The 17,196-nt window shown below is 38.2% G+C and overlaps 1 protein-coding gene across 1 annotated transcript in view; it reads left to right on the top strand.

Moving 5' to 3' along the window:
• Window positions 1–593: 593 nt before the first annotated feature.
• Window positions 594–17,196, top strand: part of LOC306846533 (kinesin-like protein KIF1A) — a 35,823-nt gene continuing 19,220 nt past the window's right edge. Inside the window, exons 1-21 of the mRNA XM_079379970.1 lie at window positions 594–899; window positions 4,332–4,511; window positions 6,019–6,092; window positions 6,237–6,416; window positions 6,520–6,585; window positions 6,669–6,847; window positions 7,461–7,572; window positions 7,816–7,893; window positions 7,984–8,049; window positions 8,144–8,161; window positions 8,242–8,320; window positions 8,483–8,561; window positions 9,309–9,451; window positions 9,663–9,701; window positions 10,765–10,967; window positions 11,056–11,135; window positions 11,231–11,306; window positions 11,390–11,469; window positions 12,022–12,212; window positions 12,313–12,493; window positions 12,652–12,724. Of these exons, the coding sequence (XP_079236096.1) occupies window positions 4,406–4,511; window positions 6,019–6,092; window positions 6,237–6,416; window positions 6,520–6,585; window positions 6,669–6,847; window positions 7,461–7,572; window positions 7,816–7,893; window positions 7,984–8,049; window positions 8,144–8,161; window positions 8,242–8,320; window positions 8,483–8,561; window positions 9,309–9,451; window positions 9,663–9,701; window positions 10,765–10,967; window positions 11,056–11,135; window positions 11,231–11,306; window positions 11,390–11,469; window positions 12,022–12,212; window positions 12,313–12,493; window positions 12,652–12,724 (2,103 nt within the window). The 5' untranslated portion in view covers window positions 594–899; window positions 4,332–4,405. The remainder of the gene's footprint in view (window positions 900–4,331; window positions 4,512–6,018; window positions 6,093–6,236; window positions 6,417–6,519; window positions 6,586–6,668; window positions 6,848–7,460; window positions 7,573–7,815; window positions 7,894–7,983; window positions 8,050–8,143; window positions 8,162–8,241; window positions 8,321–8,482; window positions 8,562–9,308; window positions 9,452–9,662; window positions 9,702–10,764; window positions 10,968–11,055; window positions 11,136–11,230; window positions 11,307–11,389; window positions 11,470–12,021; window positions 12,213–12,312; window positions 12,494–12,651; window positions 12,725–17,196) is intronic.

Genomic DNA, 17,196 nt, shown 5'->3' on the forward strand with positions numbered 1-17,196 from the left:
CAAATGTAATCTATTCCAGTCTTCAGTGTCAGATCAAAAGCTGAAAAGAACAGCATTTAAATTTGAATCTTTTGTGAATATCTTCACCATCACTTTTGACCAGTTTAACACAACTTTCCTGAATCAAAAAATACAGACCCCAACTTTTGAACTGTAGTGTACATTTTAGGTCTTTTTTTTTTTTTTTTTTTTTTTTAGTGAACACGACTTGTTTGTCTCCTTGCATAAGCTTAGCTTGCATCCTCAGCCTTCATGATGAGTCCATTGAGAGGGTCTGTGCTGTGCATGCTGAGATACAAACCCTACTGGCTGAGCTTAGAATTTCAATTGAGCTCTTTGTGCTTTTAACACTGTGGTTTGTATTCGTGGACACGGAAGCAAATCCATGAACCGTAGTCTTTTTTAAGAGTGTCCTGTGATGCTGTTAAGAGTGTGTGTGGTTCTCTCAGGCTCCCTTTTCCCCTCTCTCTCTCTCTCTCTCTCTCTCCCTCCGTTCCTCCCTCCCAATCCGTGTGCTGCATCTATGCCGCTATCTCCCACACTGATGATGTCATAATCGACTCACGGCTGATCAGCATCCTTGGCTCCACCATAGAGCCATTTTGTGTTAGGCTGAAGAAACACTGTCTCTCAGCGCTTCCCCACATCCATTAACCCCTCCCTCGGCTTCCTGACGCACCACTGCGTACCAGGCCCTGCAAAACCAGACTCCCTCAGTCTGATGCTCTTGCCAGGGGGGGCTCCACCTGCATTGATGGTGCTGAGCTAAGGAGAGGCTGAGAGCCTATAGGAAAAAATAAAACAACTGGGTGAGGAAGAAGACGGCGGATGGAAGCAGACTTGATGGAATAACCCACTGCTGTCCGCAATCTCTACAGGATATTGCCATCAGGAATCAGGTATGTGAGATCTTGATTGTTGTTTGTGTGATTTATGTGTTTTAAAACCATTGTTTTTCACGTCTCTTGTGAGAATAAGGAGGGTGGTGCACTATGCCTCTGTTGTCCTGTCCGGAAAGTCACAAAGAGGCTGTTGAAATACAAAAGAGTAGGAAGAAAATGGGAAAGATCTTTAAGGAGATTTTATTCTTTTTAAAAAAAGAAAAACTGTCTACACACACAACAAAAATATATATAGAATTATTTAAATTTTATCTTGTACTATCATGCTATTTTAGGATTTATATACTATAAATATATTTATTAGTAGTAGTATTGGTTATCAATAGACATGTAATGTAAAATTGCTTTATTCAGTCTTATTTACATGCATTGACAGTCTTGAAACTGGCTATAGTGCTGAAGGATGCTGTTTATGTTTGCAGGGTGAGGCCGTGTCATGAAATCTGGGCCTTTTTCACAATTAAGATGTTTTCAGTTTCAAAGGCTAGACAGTTTAAATGAATAATTACTGAGGGAAAGGCATAATCTATGAATATATATAGCTTTTTTATTATTAGATGCGTTACTGAGGGTGAATACAGTGCGGATCAGGAAACGATTTACTTATTTAATATCAGAAGTCCTGTATATTTGCCTGTATTCTGCTCTGAACTAAAGATTCTGACCAAATATTGCCATAGTAACAGACGCGTCACACTTCTTTCAAGTCTACGGCGACGCGATAAGTTGAAACGTTCCGAATTCGCGTTTATACAATGTAACTACATGACGAAGATGATATAAATGCGTAGATTTTGTTGATTATATTGGGAGCGTTCCTGCATCCCGCGACGCTGGCAGTGTATATTGGGTGTTGCTGCCGCATCTCAGCTACGCAGAGGCAGCTCTAAATATAAAGAGTTGGTATACATATAACCTTGTTTTGTACGGCGAGTTTGCTTAATAACCGTTGAAACACCTTCATTGCGTTTGTTTTGCCGGCTGAGCTGAAGCTGACGCAAACGCGGGTCCATCACAGCTGATTCATGACTGTAGAGCCTGACGGTCTGAGCAGCCATTTTCAGGAGACTGTGAGGGCTGTATGTGATAAATAAAATTTGCTCAACGCGCCGGTTTGTGTACAAACGTAACTGTGATTTTTTATTTTATTTTTGCTCGTAGGATGGCACTTAGCCCAATCTTTTTTTCTGGAAAGAGATAGTGTATAGACAAGCATTGTCCAAATTCATCAAGCTTGTTAGCCTACATTTTATTTTTAATTCTGAATATTTCACTATGAGTGGGCATCCCATATTAAATTGCCAATAAAAATTAAGAGGAAAAAAAAAAATCAAATTGTAAATGAATTGGAGAATTTTGCATATTAATTGTTGTAATAAATGTATTTCTAAATAATTTTTATTCCTCGTGCCACCTAAAGTAAATTAGTTAATTCTTCTTAGAAAAGAAGAAACTAGGACAGTTTTTTTTTTTTAAATCCATCATCATGTTTAAAACCATGATTTGCAGAATCAAAGAATTTACATATAACTTCCATTTTTCCATTTTTTTCTGACATTCTTTTAAATGGATTACTCTATCCACAGTAGGACAGTTATTAGGTTATGGTGGATATCATAGACTTTGTGCAGAGCTGTTAAATTAAATGTCACTTATTTTTAAGATGTTTTACATCATGCAGGTCATTGTAACAACCATATGCAATTCCCATATTTATAAACAATAACAACCAATGTGTGGTTGAAACCCATATGAAACATTATTTATTGCAAAGTATCTCAGGAGAATGTAAATTTAGTTATTAATTGATTAATGAAATAATATTGTTTTGTGGTACTTTGTGATATAAATTTAGTAAGTATATTACAAACAAGAAAATCTGTAAATTGTGGCATTTTCAGCAGTTTCTGATGTTGTGTCTGGATTGGTTATCAGAGCTCTTAATTTGGTATCATGAAGATCAGGTATCTACAATATAATGAGCATGAGTATGAGGTTCACAGAAGCACATTACCATCAATCTTTTGTTGTGAGATTGTCATGTCCACACACAGATAGAATAGGGAGAGATTTGTACAGTAGATTTGATACAATAGTAGTTTTTAATGATCACATTTTTAAAATATTAGACATCAGTCAAGATATTTAGGAGTATTGCCACTGATACCAAAGGTTCTCTCTGCGAGTCTTAAATAGGCCTGAATTTTGCTGACTAACTGACCTTGCTGTTGGATTCTGATTTGAACAATCAGTTTGTTTGTTCTTTTAATAAATCTGCACATATGAATCCTAAACCTGTTTGTAAGCCTGTTTTAGAGGTTATGAGGTCACATAGCCATATCTGGTGTACAGTAATCTACTGAATGTGATAAAAGTCCTGATGAGTCATGGTCTGGATCTCAGAGAGCTCCATTACCTAAATTAGATTATCAGAGGTGTAACTTAGCCAGTACAATCGCCTGAACAGATTTATAGGGATTTTCTTTAATTATCTCTTGTGAAGATTCAAGATTCAAGATTTTTATTTGTCACATACACAATTATACAGAGTATAACCAGCAGTGAAATGTAGGTCAGGTCCGCTCCAAGGACAGTGCAATTATAAAGTATACAAATATTAAGAAAAAGAATACAAATGTTAAGATAAAATAAAATAAAATAAAGATAAAAAATATAAATATAAATGTGCGGGTCAGTATGTTGTTGACTTAGATAATAATAAGAGGAATGTGCAAAAAGTTGTACAGGGTATGTAAATAGCAGCAGTATGAGGTAGAAAAAATTCTGAAGCTTCTGAAGTGAATTGCTAAGGTACTAAATCTAAAGTGTAGGCCTTAACACATTTCTAGCCTTGTTTTACAGAAGAAGTGCTGATTGTTGATGAATCGTCATACAGCCTTCTTCACTATACACTGTACAAAAGTTTCACAATGCCTTAGAACAGGGGTCACCACACTCGGTCCTGGAGGGCCAGTGTCCTACAGAGTTTAGCTCCAACCCTAATCAAACACTGAAGCAGTTAATCAAGCTCTTACTAGGTATACTTGAAACTTCCAGGCAGGTGTGTTGAGGCAAGTTGGAGCTAAACTCTGCAGGACACTGTCCTTCCAGGATCATGTTTGGTGACCCCTGCCATAGAAGAACCTTTTTTGTCTAAATGGTTCCGTAAAGAACCTTTAAGATCTGAAGAACCTTTCTGTTTCACAAAATGTTCTTTGTGGTGAAAGAAGGTTCTTCAGATTATAAAAAGGTAAGAAACTGAATGAATCTTTTTTTTTTTACCAAAAATGGTTCTTCTATGGTATGGCTGTGAAGATCCTTTTAAGTACTTTTAAGAGTGTACTCTTAATTCTATAGTGAAGTAAAATGCACATATATTCTTTTGAGATTCTAGCATATACAGTAGCATGTCAGTGTTTCTCTCTACAGGTGGCCTCTGATTCCTGGCTGGGCTCCGTCCCATCAGATCCTGTGCAGTAGCAGAGCACCAGCACTCAGACACCATGGCAAGTGCCTCGGTGAAAGTAGCCGTGAGGGTCCGTCCCTTCAATTCACGAGAGATGGGAAAAGAGAGCAAGTGTATCATCCAGATGTCAGGCAACACTACCAGTGAGTGCTCTTTCAAAATACATATTTTCACTTGCTGTCAGAGGTTATTTGAATTCATCTGATTAAAAGGTGATTCTCACTGTTCTGTAGGAATTATTTATGACTCTAATGAAATATTTATTCCCATTGCCTCTCATCAGCACCCCCATGAGCGAGAATATTAGGTCATCTCTAGGCTTACAGGTTTGAAAATATCAAAGAGGTCATCCTTTAGTTTTTAGAAAAGGCTTTTTAATTGATTAGGTGTGCAGCCTGTCACCATCTGACTAATACATTTTTTGACCTCAGCCTTACTGTACATTGATTCTCAAAACAAGTCAAACTATAAAATGATGTGCAATGTTTTACATTAATCCATCAAAACATAATCACTCTGAATCACATTTTTAAAGTTTCACCAAGAGATGGAGACTGGTTCATCTGACAAAATTTTCATTTCATGTGCCATTAGCAAAAGTTTTGGATATGTTCAGAAACAAAGTCCATTTGATGCCAGGAATTCTGTGGCATTTCAAGCCCCCATTTCTAGAGCAGCTCCAAAAACTGTAAACTGCCCTGTTGTTCTGCCTGGGAAAACCGAGTCAGCTGATGCAGAGTGTGAGGTCAGACACACTGCACGGCTTTGTGCTGCTGAGAGGATGCAGGGAGGTTCATGACCTCATTCCAGAACCCAAGGGATGGCATGATTCATGCTTCCTTGGACTCATCTGTCCTGAAACGTGCCTACATATGCATATATTGCCTTATGGTATATTAATAGTGCAGAAAATGCTGTTATGATGACTATATTGAGATAACATTTTTGTCTTTTTTTTGAACATGGCTTATTTATTTAGAATATACACTGTTGTGTAAACATTTTTAAAGTTTTTTTTTTTGTCTCTAATGCTCACCAAGAAAAACACAGTAAAACAGTAATAATGTGAAATATTTTTAGAATTTATCTGAACTGTTTTCTATTTTAGTATATTTGAAAATGTAATTTATTCCTGTGGTGGAAAGCTGAATTTTCAGCAGCCATTAGTCTTCAGTGTCACATGATCCTTCAGAAATCATTCTGATATGCTGATTTGATGCTTCAGAAACTTTTGTTGTTATTGTCATCAATGCTGAAAACAGTTGTGCTGCTTTTTGTGGAAACAGTAATACATGTTTTTCTCAGGATTATTTTAAAAATAAATACTGTTCTTTTGAACTTTTTAAGGGAATCTTTTGGACTGTTATAAATGCCTTTACTGTCATCTTTAATCAATTCAGTATGGCCCTGCTGAATGAAAGTATTAAATTCTTTAAATAAAAGTCTTACTATTATGGTATAAATACATGAATAGTGAAGTTCCTCTGTTTTCATCATGAGGTTTTTAGTATCATCTTTTGCCATGAGATGCTTCAGGTATGAACATGATTGAAATGAAATAATGTGGCTGAAAATAGTTTTATATAGTTTGTTGTTTTCTTCATTAGATTATAGATTTATTCTTATAGACATGTTCTCTTTGCTTTCTAGCAATTTTAAATCCAAAACAGCCAAAGGAGAGCAAGAGCTTCAACTTTGACTATTCGTATTGGTCACATACAACGGTGAGTTTCTTGATATTAACTGGTGAATCTGCATCTTATGCAACTCACTGCTGCTATTTTTAATTCTTCTGTGATCATGATGGCTGTTATTGAGACATTTATGATGATTTCCTTTTGTGCTTTGTGCGTTTCTGTCTTCAACAGCCAGAAGATGTGAACTATGCATGCCAAAAGCAGGTTTATAAAGACATAGGGGATGAAATGCTTCTGCATGCTTTTGAGGGATACAACGTCTGTATCTTTGCCTATGGGCAAACTGGGGCCGGAAAGTCATATACCATGATGGGCAAGCAAGAGAAAGACCAAGAAGGCATCATCCCATTGGTAGTACACTATAATCTTTGATATTGTAGCAAATACTCTAGATGACTTAGATGCTGGCAAGTTTGAGGTAAAACGTTTTTAATGCTGAATCTGTCTGTGACAGCTGTGTGAGGACCTGTTTACCAAGATCACTGACAATAATGACAACAGCATGGCATACTCGGTTGAGGTAAGAGCAGCACCTGCATCATAAATTGCATTCTTACCGTAGAATCAGTATATCAAGTCAAGTGAAAATGTTGTTTTATTCAGGTCAGTTACATGGAGATCTACTGTGAGCGTGTGCGGGACCTTCTGAACCCAAAGAACAAAGGGAATCTGCGTGTGCGAGAGCATCCTCTGATGGGACCATATGTGGAGGACTTATCCAAACTGGCCGTTACTTCCTACAATGACATACAGGACCTGATGGAATCTGGAAACAAAGCAAGGTGAAACAAATTTCTGAATATAGAAGAGGTTAGCCTCTGAATTACACTACCATTCAAAGGTTTGGGGTTGATAAAATTTAAAAAAATGTTTTAGAAAGTATCTTATGCTTACCTATGCTACATTTATTTGATCATAAATAGAATACAATCAGTAATATTGTGCAATATTATTATGGTTTAAAATAAGTATTTAATATTTTTTCACCACTCAGTACTTCAGTCTTATCCTTCAGAAATCATTCTAATATGCTGATTTGGCGCGCAAGAAAATGCTGAAAACAATTGTGCTGCTTGTTTATAGAATTCTTTGATGAATAGAAAGTTCAAAATAACAGCATTTATTTGAAATAGAAATCTTTCGTAACATTATAACTGTCACTTTTAATAAATTTAATGCGTCCTTGCTGAATAAAAGTGATACATTTTTTTTTTTTTTTTAATCTTACTGACCCCAACCTTTTAAACTATAGTGTATGTACCTCTACAAATAATTTTGAAGGAATGGAAACTGGGGGAAGATAGTATTTATCTAAAATAAAGCATAAATTTACATATTTATGTATGTAATAGAAATCAAATCATTCACCACTGTGCATCGGTTTGCTGTTATCAGGACTGTGGCAGCCACCAACATGAATGAGACCAGCAGCCGCTCCCATGCGGTGTTCAACATCATCTTCACACAGAAACGACATGATAGTGACTCAGAAAACACGTCTGAAAAGGTACCGCATTCTCTCCTGCAGCCTTTCCCACCAGACCTCCATGTATGCCAATGTTTAGTGTTGTTCTATATGAGAAAAAGTGACCACCTCTACAGAAATAGACTACAATGCAAAAATAGGTGAGACTCACTGCAGTTCAAACTACACTGATGGATGTTGGCAGTTTGACAGTTGCTGAAGTTGCTGGTATGTGCATTAGAGCGCTTTACCGTTCTTAGACACAACATTTCCATTTGCAAATAGGTCAGCAAAATCAGCTTGGTGGACTTGGCAGGGAGTGAGAGGGCTGATTCTACTGGAGCTAAAGGCACTAGACTCAAGGTGGGTCACTTAGAGTTCAACAGAGTTACATGACAATTTGTCATTTCAGATGAGTGTATCATATAAATATGCGTGCTTTGTACCTTCTAGGAAGGAGCCAATATCAACAAATCTTTAACAACACTAGGCAAAGTTATCTCTGCTCTGGCTGAAATGGTAAAAATTCTTTCAATTTAAATACGAATGTTCTTAAAAGAAAATGAAAAAAAAGGCAAACATTTAAAAAATATATTTATTTTTTTGTTTTTAGGATTCTGCACCAAACAAGGTGAGGATCAATTTAACTATTCTTTAATAATCAAGCATTTTTAGCTTTGATAATTGACACCACTTCTCTTCTTCCTACAGAACAAGAAAAAGAAGAAAGTTGAGAGCTTTATTCCATACAGAGATTCAGTTCTGACATGGCTGCTGAGGGAAAACCTCGGTATGAGGCTTTATGCACCATCCACATACCTTCTTAACAATAAACATTTCTTTCCATCCCATAAAACATTGCATATTACAGTCAATGTGGTCAGTTTAACTGTGATATGGTGCCAAAACATTAAAAAGATTTCCGAAGGTCACAGTGTTTTTCATTTATCAGGAGGAAATTCACGAACGGCTATGGTAGCAGCTCTGAGCCCTGCTGATATTAACTACGATGAGACGCTCAGCACGCTCAGGTATGAACCACCACTGTACTTTAGACTAATAACCTAGGGTCATGTAACACTAAAAATGGTATGTTGGTATGTTAAACGGATAGTTCACCCAAAAATGAAAATTCTGTCATTAATTACTCACCCTCATGTCGGTCCAAACTAGACCATCGTTCATCCTCAAAAGACAAATTAAGAGAGCTTTCTGACCCTGCATAGACCGAAACGCAACTACCGTGTTCAAAGCCCAGAAAGGTTAGTTAAACTAGTCCATGTGACATCAGTGGTTCAACTGTAATGTTATGAAGCTACGATAATTTTTTTTTTGCACACAAAAAGTAAACTTTATTCAACAATTTCTTCTCTTCTATATCAGTCTTCGACGTGGCTTCACGAGAGTACCACGATACATGTTATTATTTTTGGTTTCACTGATGTCACATGGACTATTTCAGTGATGTTCGTACTACCTTTCTGGGCCTTGAACATTGCCGTCTATGCAGGATCAGAAAGCTCTCGGATTTCATCAAAAATATCTAATTTTTGTTCCAAACAAAAGACTTACGTGTTTGAAATGACATGAGGGTGAGTAATTAACAACATAATTTTCATTTTTGGGTGAACTATTCCTTTACTGGCTATGCATTACTATGAAGACTTCATCCATGTCATTAGATGTCATTAGCCTCAGCAGGTAATGTTCTGAATGCTGAACTATTTGGAACATTCTGATACTATTATGGATAGATAATAGCAATATCAATGTCACAGGTATGCTGACCGAGCCAAGCAGATCCGCTGCAACGCCGTCATCAACGAAGACCCCAACAACCGCCTGGTGCGTGAGCTGAAGGAAGAGGTGGCCCGTCTGAAGGATCTGCTCTGTGCTCAGGGTCTTGGAGACATCATTGACAGTGAGTAATCTGTGATGCACTTCAAACTGAGGAGCTACATTTTTTCACTCTACTTAAAATGACAGATTTCCTCTCAGATTCAAATGCTGTGAAGAGAGTTATCCTATGAATAAAACAAACATTTTCTGTACTTATATTATCAGAAGCCAGTGGGTCAGACAGCTCTAGGAATGTGTCTGAAGGACTTGTCTTCTCTCTCTGTTTTTCTCAGCATATCGGGCACAGGCTCCTGGAATATCTGCTCTCAAATGTGTGTATTTTGGCACCTTAAATGCTTCACAGCTTGTGATAACTCAGGGGTCGGCAACTTTTGTTTTTGTCTTTTCTTTTACATGAAATGTAGTTTTTAAATTTTATTTACAGTATATTACAAATCTATTCATAGCAGTTTTATATTGGTAATAAAAATGTATTGTTTAAAAAAAAAAAAGAAAAAAAAGAAAAGGAGTGCCAAAGTGTCACCCATGCAGCACTGTGAACAGAACTGTGTAACTCACAGGACAGGATTTATTTAGGTGACTCACTATTGCGTGGATCAGTTTTTGCTTTGATACATCATGATTTTTCTTTGGTGGCGATCATTCATTAATCTTTTATTGTAATCGTTCACATCACATACCAACATTCACTCTCCAGAGCCTATTTTACTCATATTTGCTTGATGAGTGGTAATTTTGGAATCTGACTTCAACATTTTAAAATAAACAGTTAAAGAATATTACAATCATATAACAATCATACAATAAATCCTCTGTCCTTTTTATGTGTGTGCCAATATTGACCCTTTCTAATGTTGCCGACCCCTGTGATGGCCAAAGCAGAAATCTCTGGACCACCAAAGTCTATGCTGTGCAGTTTCAACTAATCAGTTTAAATAAAACAAATTAGTCTGACAGGCAACACTATTTTTGGACACTGCTTCTTTGATGGTCCAAAGGTGCCTCCATGTGAAGCACAGGCATGTGGTCATCCATGCGGTCTGTGTAGTCACAGATCAGTATTACATTGAGTGTTCAATTCATCTCCATGCTCATTATCTCAAGCATGGTCCAATGAATTTGAGGCGTGAGGGAAAAATCCATTAATAATAATAAAAAAAAGCTGATATTCTAATTTGCTTGAAAAATAAAACCACACAACAGCGTCCTCAAATTGATGCCGTCTGCCCTGCAGCTTTATAACCTTTTTAATTAGCTTTTCAGCTTTGTTTGACACTTTCTACTCTTCCTTCTTCCCCTTCTTTTCTGTTTCCATGGTTTTCCTTTTCTCTTACCAAAATCTTTACCAACCTGTTGTTCCCACGTTTTGCCCAGACTTGTCCAGTTACAAGACTAATCTCAATAGCATCCAGGCTGTCAATCAAAGAGGTGATTTCTCCACAGTGACCAATGCCATGACAGAGATGAGCCCCTCGCCTTCTCTCTCCGCCCTGTCCAGCCGAGCTGGCTCCATCAGCAGCCTGCATGACCGGATCATGTTCAGCCCGGGAAGCGAGGAAGCCATTGAGAGGCTGAAGGTGAGAGAGAGGATGATGGGATGGATGGTTTGATAAATTAATAAGGACCAGTGCTGATCGTTGTAATGTCAACCTCTTTTCCAATTAGGAAACTGAGAAGATAATCGCAGAACTCAATGAAACTTGGGAGGAGAAGCTTCGTCGCACTGAGGCCATTAGAATGGAGAGGTTGGAGACCTGAGAGGGCTTTTATCTTGAAATGAATCTGAAATTTAAGTTGTGTACTTCATTTGTTAAATAAAAATCTCTTCTGTTTTCATTAGGGAGGCACTTTTGGCTGAAATGGGTGTGGCGATGAGGGAAGATGGAGGAACCGTTGGAGTCTTTTCACCAAAGAAGGTTCGAAGATCAAATATGTTTTCTAAAAGGAAGCTAGTGAAGTCATATGCTTCAGTCAACACTTTATGATTTGACTGTTTCAGACACCTCACCTGGTCAACCTCAATGAAGATCCACTGATGTCCGAATGCTTGTTGTACTACATTAAAGATGGAATCACCAAGTAAGAATGTTGATTATTTACAACCAGTATTTTCAACCATGGTCCACAAAGACATTAAATGAACAATACTTCTACAGTGTTTATTGATGGTAATCTCTACATTTACTAAAATATTTTAGATCAAAATCTGAATCTGTTAAGGTAGTTATTCACTGTGAACTAACTTTACTACTGTTGTAAAAATATATTACTCATTGTTAGTTTACTTTATAAATTAGCTAATGTTAACACATTATACCTTTTTGTAAAGTTACAAATTGTAAACATTTAAACAATTTAGCATTTCTGATTATATGACCAAATGATCTGTAACTAATGATCTGTTAAATAAATACACAAAAACTTTTATAATATTAGCTAATTGTAATATTATAGCTATAGATTATAGTTATAGAATTTATTTATTTTATATATTTGTTTTACACCAAAAATTTTTATTTTTGGTATTAAATGATCATCATAATGAAATTTTCAATACTTGTTTTGTATTATTTTTAGTATCTCTATCTGTTTCCCTTCATTCTGACATATAGCCTCCATATATTCCTGCAGGGTCGGCCGCGAGGATGCCAGCAGTCGACAGGACATTGTCCTGAGCGGCCACTTCATTAAAGACGAACACTGTATCTTCACAAGTACTACAAATGTGTCGGGAGAGGGTACGGTGATTCTGGAGCCCTGTGAGGAAGCAGAGACTTACGTTAATGGGAAGAGAGTGACAGAGCCCACTCTACTCAGATCTGGTAGCTCTTCAGTTTCCAGGCTGAAAACAAACCCAGTCTGTTGAAAAACTTTTTTTTGGTGTTTGTAAGACGTTTTGACCCTGTCTGTTATCTATCTTAGGTAACCGTATCATTATGGGCAAGAGCCACGTGTTCCGTTTCAATGACCCTGAGCAAGCACGACAAGAGAGGGAGAGGACCCCATGTGCAGACACACCTGTCGAGCCAGTGGACTGGGCCTTTGCCCAAAGAGAACTACTGGAAAAACAAGGCATTGATATGAAACAAGAGATGGAGCAGAGGTACAGTAGCACTTCTGTCACTAGCCCTCTTGTGTTCCTAAACCAGCAAAAATCAGATCTAGATATGTGGAGCTAGGGGAGGTAGAGGGTTTCAGAACTGCAGGACTATTTAGTATCTAGGTTTTGTGCCTTCATTCTGATGCTTACATCATTTACAGGTTACAGGAGCTGGAGGACCAGTACCGCAAGGAGAGAGAAGAAGCAAGCAACCTTCTGGAACAGCAGAGACTGGTAAACCATTTTAGATTAGTAAGATCTTAAAGGGATAGTTCACCCAAAAATGAAAATTCTGTCATAATTTACTCACCCTCAAGTAGTTCCAAACCTGTATGAATGTCTTTGTTCTGCTGAAGAATGTGGGAAACAGAGCAGAACATTTCTGGGGCACCATTGACTTCCATAGTATTTGTTTCCTACCATGGAAGTCAATGGTGCCCCAAAACAGCCTGGTTACAAACTTTCTTCAAAATATCTTCCTTTGTGTTCGGCAGAACAAAGAAATTGATACAGGCTTGGAACTACTTGAGGGTGAGTAAATTATGACAGAATTTTCATTTCTGGGTGAACTATCCCTTTAAAGTGGAAGTGAAGCAGCCAGTCAAGTTTGCATGATTTAGTAAAGTGATTTCCACTTTAATTAAAAAATATATAACAAACACAATGAAACCATTTTAAAGAAAAAAAGGATGTTTTGTTATAGCTTTTAGAGCAAGGGCACTGCCATTTTTTAGTACCACAGCATGTGACATCACGGGGTTGGTCCTCTCTGTTGGCCATTTAAGTAATATAGGCATTTATTTATTTCTTGAACACGTTCAAATGTTATTTTAAAGGTGACATATCATGAAAACCTGACTTTTTCAGATTTTAAGTGCTATAATCAGGTCCCCAGTGCATCTACCAACCAAGGAAACGTGAAAAAGATTAGCCCAGTAACTTTGTTTTAGTAAGCCTTTTTCTGCAAACTTCTGCAAAAACGAGCGTGTCTGATTTCGCTCCCCTAGTGATGTGGCAAGGGGATCTCATTATAATATTACCGCCCCTTAATCTGTAAATTTCCACCCACTACGCCATCATTTTGATTCGCAAGCGACAGCAGTGTACCAGTTCTAATGCCATGGTGAAAGTTTGAGCAAAACATAACTTTTCTGTCTTTGGCTGACCAGAACAACACTATTTACGTTAGTCCCAGCCTCAGAAAAGACAAGACAGCAGTGGATTTATTTACTGTATGCTGCTGCCATATAAAATAATCACGCGATTTATTTCCCAGCTGTACACAGACATAACTGACTGTTTTTGTAACTCGTGTGTTTTTAACGTAAACTTGTGTGTGAATGAGAACTTAGTTCACTCACATGCTGTGACAGCCGCTTTCTGTCTGTGTGCTACGGATGTGTACACTCAGAAAACCGCATATCAGAAGTTTAAACTAATATGGTTTAAAACGCATGATTTCAGTGCGATAAACATGATAATCAGAACTAAAACAGATGTTTTTAGAGCTGAAATGGCGCAGCTCTATTCTGGAAAGGGGGCGGGAGCAGCAGCTCATTTGGATTTAAAGACACAGGCACCTGTTTTTCAAAATGCATTTTCATTTTGAAAATGATATAATAAATGATCTGTGTGGTATTTTGAGCTGAAACGTCACAGACACAAACCTCTGGGGACACCAGAGACTTATATTGCATATTGTAAAAAGGGGCATAATATGTCTGTCACGGACCACGGTACGCCGTGAAAAGACGAGGTCAGGGTCCAAGTGCAGGTAAGGCTCTTTTAATTCAAAACAAAAAGGCCAACACAGCACAAAACAAAACAGAAAAGGACTGGGATACGAGACGGCACCACAATGCATGTATCCCAGCCCAGAGCAAACACTAGAAACACACCAAGCATATACATGAAAAAACAATTAACGAACCCAGGCAGAGTGGTGAGAGAGGGGAGACTATACAGGTCCTTCTCAAAAAATTAGCATATTGTGATAAAGTTCATTATTTTCTGTAATGTACTGATAAACATTAGACTTTCATATATTTTAGATTCATTACAACACAACTGAAGTAGTTCAAGCCTTTTATTGTTTTAATATTGATGATTTTGGCATACAGCTCATGAAAACCCAAAATTCCTATCTCAAAACATTAGCATATCATGAAAAGGTTCTCTAAACGAGCTATTAACCTAATCATCTGAATCAACTAATTAACTCTAAACACCTGCAAAAGATTCCTGAGGCTTTTAAAAACTCCCAGCTTGGTTCATTACTCAAAACCGCAATCATGGGTAAGACTGCCGACCTGACTGCTGTCCAGAAGGCCATCATTGACACCCTCAAGCAAGAGGGTAAGACACAGAAAGAAATTTCTGAACGAATAGGCTGTTCCCAGAGTGCTGTATCAAGGCACCTCAGTGGGAAGTCTGTGGGAAGGAAAAAGCGTGGCAGAAAACGCAGCACAACGAGAAGAGGTGACCGGACCCTGAGGAAGATTGTGGAGAAGGACCGATTCCAGACCTTGGGGGACCTGCGGAAGCAGTGGACTGAGTCTGGAGTAGAAACATCCAGAGCCACCGTGTACAGGCGTGTGCAGGAAATGGGCTACAGGTTCCGCATTCCCCAGGTCAAGCCACTTTTGAACCAGAAACAGCGGCAGAAGCGCCTGACCTGGGCTACAGAGAAGCAGCACTGGACTGTTGCTCAGTGGTCCAAAGTACTTTTTTCGGATGAAAGCAAATTTTGCATGTCATTCGGAAATCAAGGTGCCAGAGTCTGGAGGAAGACTGGGGAGAGGGAAATGCCAAAATGCCTGAAGTCCAGTGTCAAGTACCCACAGTCAGTGCTGCTGGTGTTGGTCCACTGTGTTTTATCAAGGGCAGGGTCAATGCAGCTAGCTATCAGGAGATTTTGGAGCACTTCATGCTTCCATCTGCTGAAAAGCTTTATGGAGATGAAGATTTCATTTTTCAGCACGACCAGGCACCTGCTCACAGTGCCAAAACCACTGGTAAATGGTTTACTGACCATGGTATTACTGTGCTCAATTGGCCTGCCAACTCTCCTGACCTGAACCCCATAGAGAATCTGTGGGATATTGTGAAGAGAAAGTTGAGAGACGCAAGACCCAACACTCTGGATGAGCTTAAGGCCGCTATCGAAGCATCCTGGGCCTCCATAACACCTCAGCAGTGCCACAGGCTGATTGCCTCCATGCCACGCCGCATTGAAGCAGTCATTTCTGCAAAAGGATTCCCGACCAAGTATTGAGTGCATAACTGAACATAATTATTTGAAGGTTGACTTTTTTTTTTTTTTAAAAACACTTTTCTTTTATTGGTCGGATGAAATATGCTAATTTTTTGAGATAGGAATTTTGGGTTTTCATGAGCTGTACAATAAAAAAACAATAAAAGGCTTGAACTACTTCAGTTGTGTTATAATGAATCTAAAATATATGAAAGTCTAATGTTTATCAGTACATTACAGAAAATAATGAACTTTATCACAATATGCTAATTTTTTGAGAAGGACCTGTATAGTCCGTCAAATGGAGAACAGCTGGGAGTGTGATGAGTGTGACAGGTGTGTGTAATGGTGCGTGTGATGTGGCAGGTGTACGTGATGTGGCAGGTGATCGTGATTACGTGAGGTGAGTCCGGGAGGAAGGGAGATGGTGACCTCTGGTGGCGACAGGGAGAAGTGCAGGGCCTGGACTCGTGACAATGTCGCCTTTAACACATCAATATTTTGGTTTTCACCATAATTTGGATGAATAGTCAACATAAATATCTATGTCAATATCTATATCACATTATCTAGGCCTATTTCACAAAGTTTTGATCATTAAGTTATATCCCAAACATCGTTTTCATAGTGTGAGGCACAACATGATGTAAACAAACAATGCTTCATACACTATCCTTCATGTGGCACCTTGTTATGTCAGACCTTTCAGACATATTTACATTACACTGGCTCGATCACCAGTATTAGTATGTAAAACCTGTGAATATACCTGCTATTAGGAGAATGCAGTGTTTTAACTGATCACCTCTCTGAACGATCGGGCTAGTGCTGCTTTATCATTTATTGTGTTTTAAGCCTTGTCAGTTCAAACATTAAACTGTTTTAAGCCATTTAAATTGCGAGTCAGCACGAAAGATATTTCAAACAGATTGTTTCTTTGCACACACACATGCAAAAAGCACTCGGCTCGGACTGCACGCGAGTACCAAATTGAATCCGCTTTCTTGCCTGTTTAAGCCAATGCAAAGTATATTATTTTAATTGCTGTTTTGATGAGTATCCACATAAACGTGATTTGTTTCCGACCCGCTTTTCACCCCAAACCAGAGCTGATTCACAACTTCTTCCACCCGCAATGGCAGTAATGCTCGGCCCCCTCGCCGTATCGGCTCAAATGCATAAGCAGTTGCATTATTATGGGCTCAACAGCCCTTTCAAGTTCGTCTTCCTCCATTTAAACAAGCGTGTGTACAAAAAGTAAAGAAATGCTTGTATATTACTTAAATGGCCAACGGAGCGAACCAACCCCCGTGACATCACACACGGTGGTACTGCAAGATGGCGGTGCCCTTTAATCGTGTTTGTTATATATTTTATGATTAAAGTGGGAATCACTTTACTAAATATTGCAAACTTGACTCCACTTTAATTAGTTTTTAAGTAGTAGAAACTC

Source organism: Barbus barbus, assembly GCF_936440315.1.
Source record: "Barbus barbus genome assembly, chromosome: 26".
NCBI classification, from domain to species: Eukaryota; Metazoa; Chordata; class Actinopteri; order Cypriniformes; family Cyprinidae; genus Barbus; species Barbus barbus.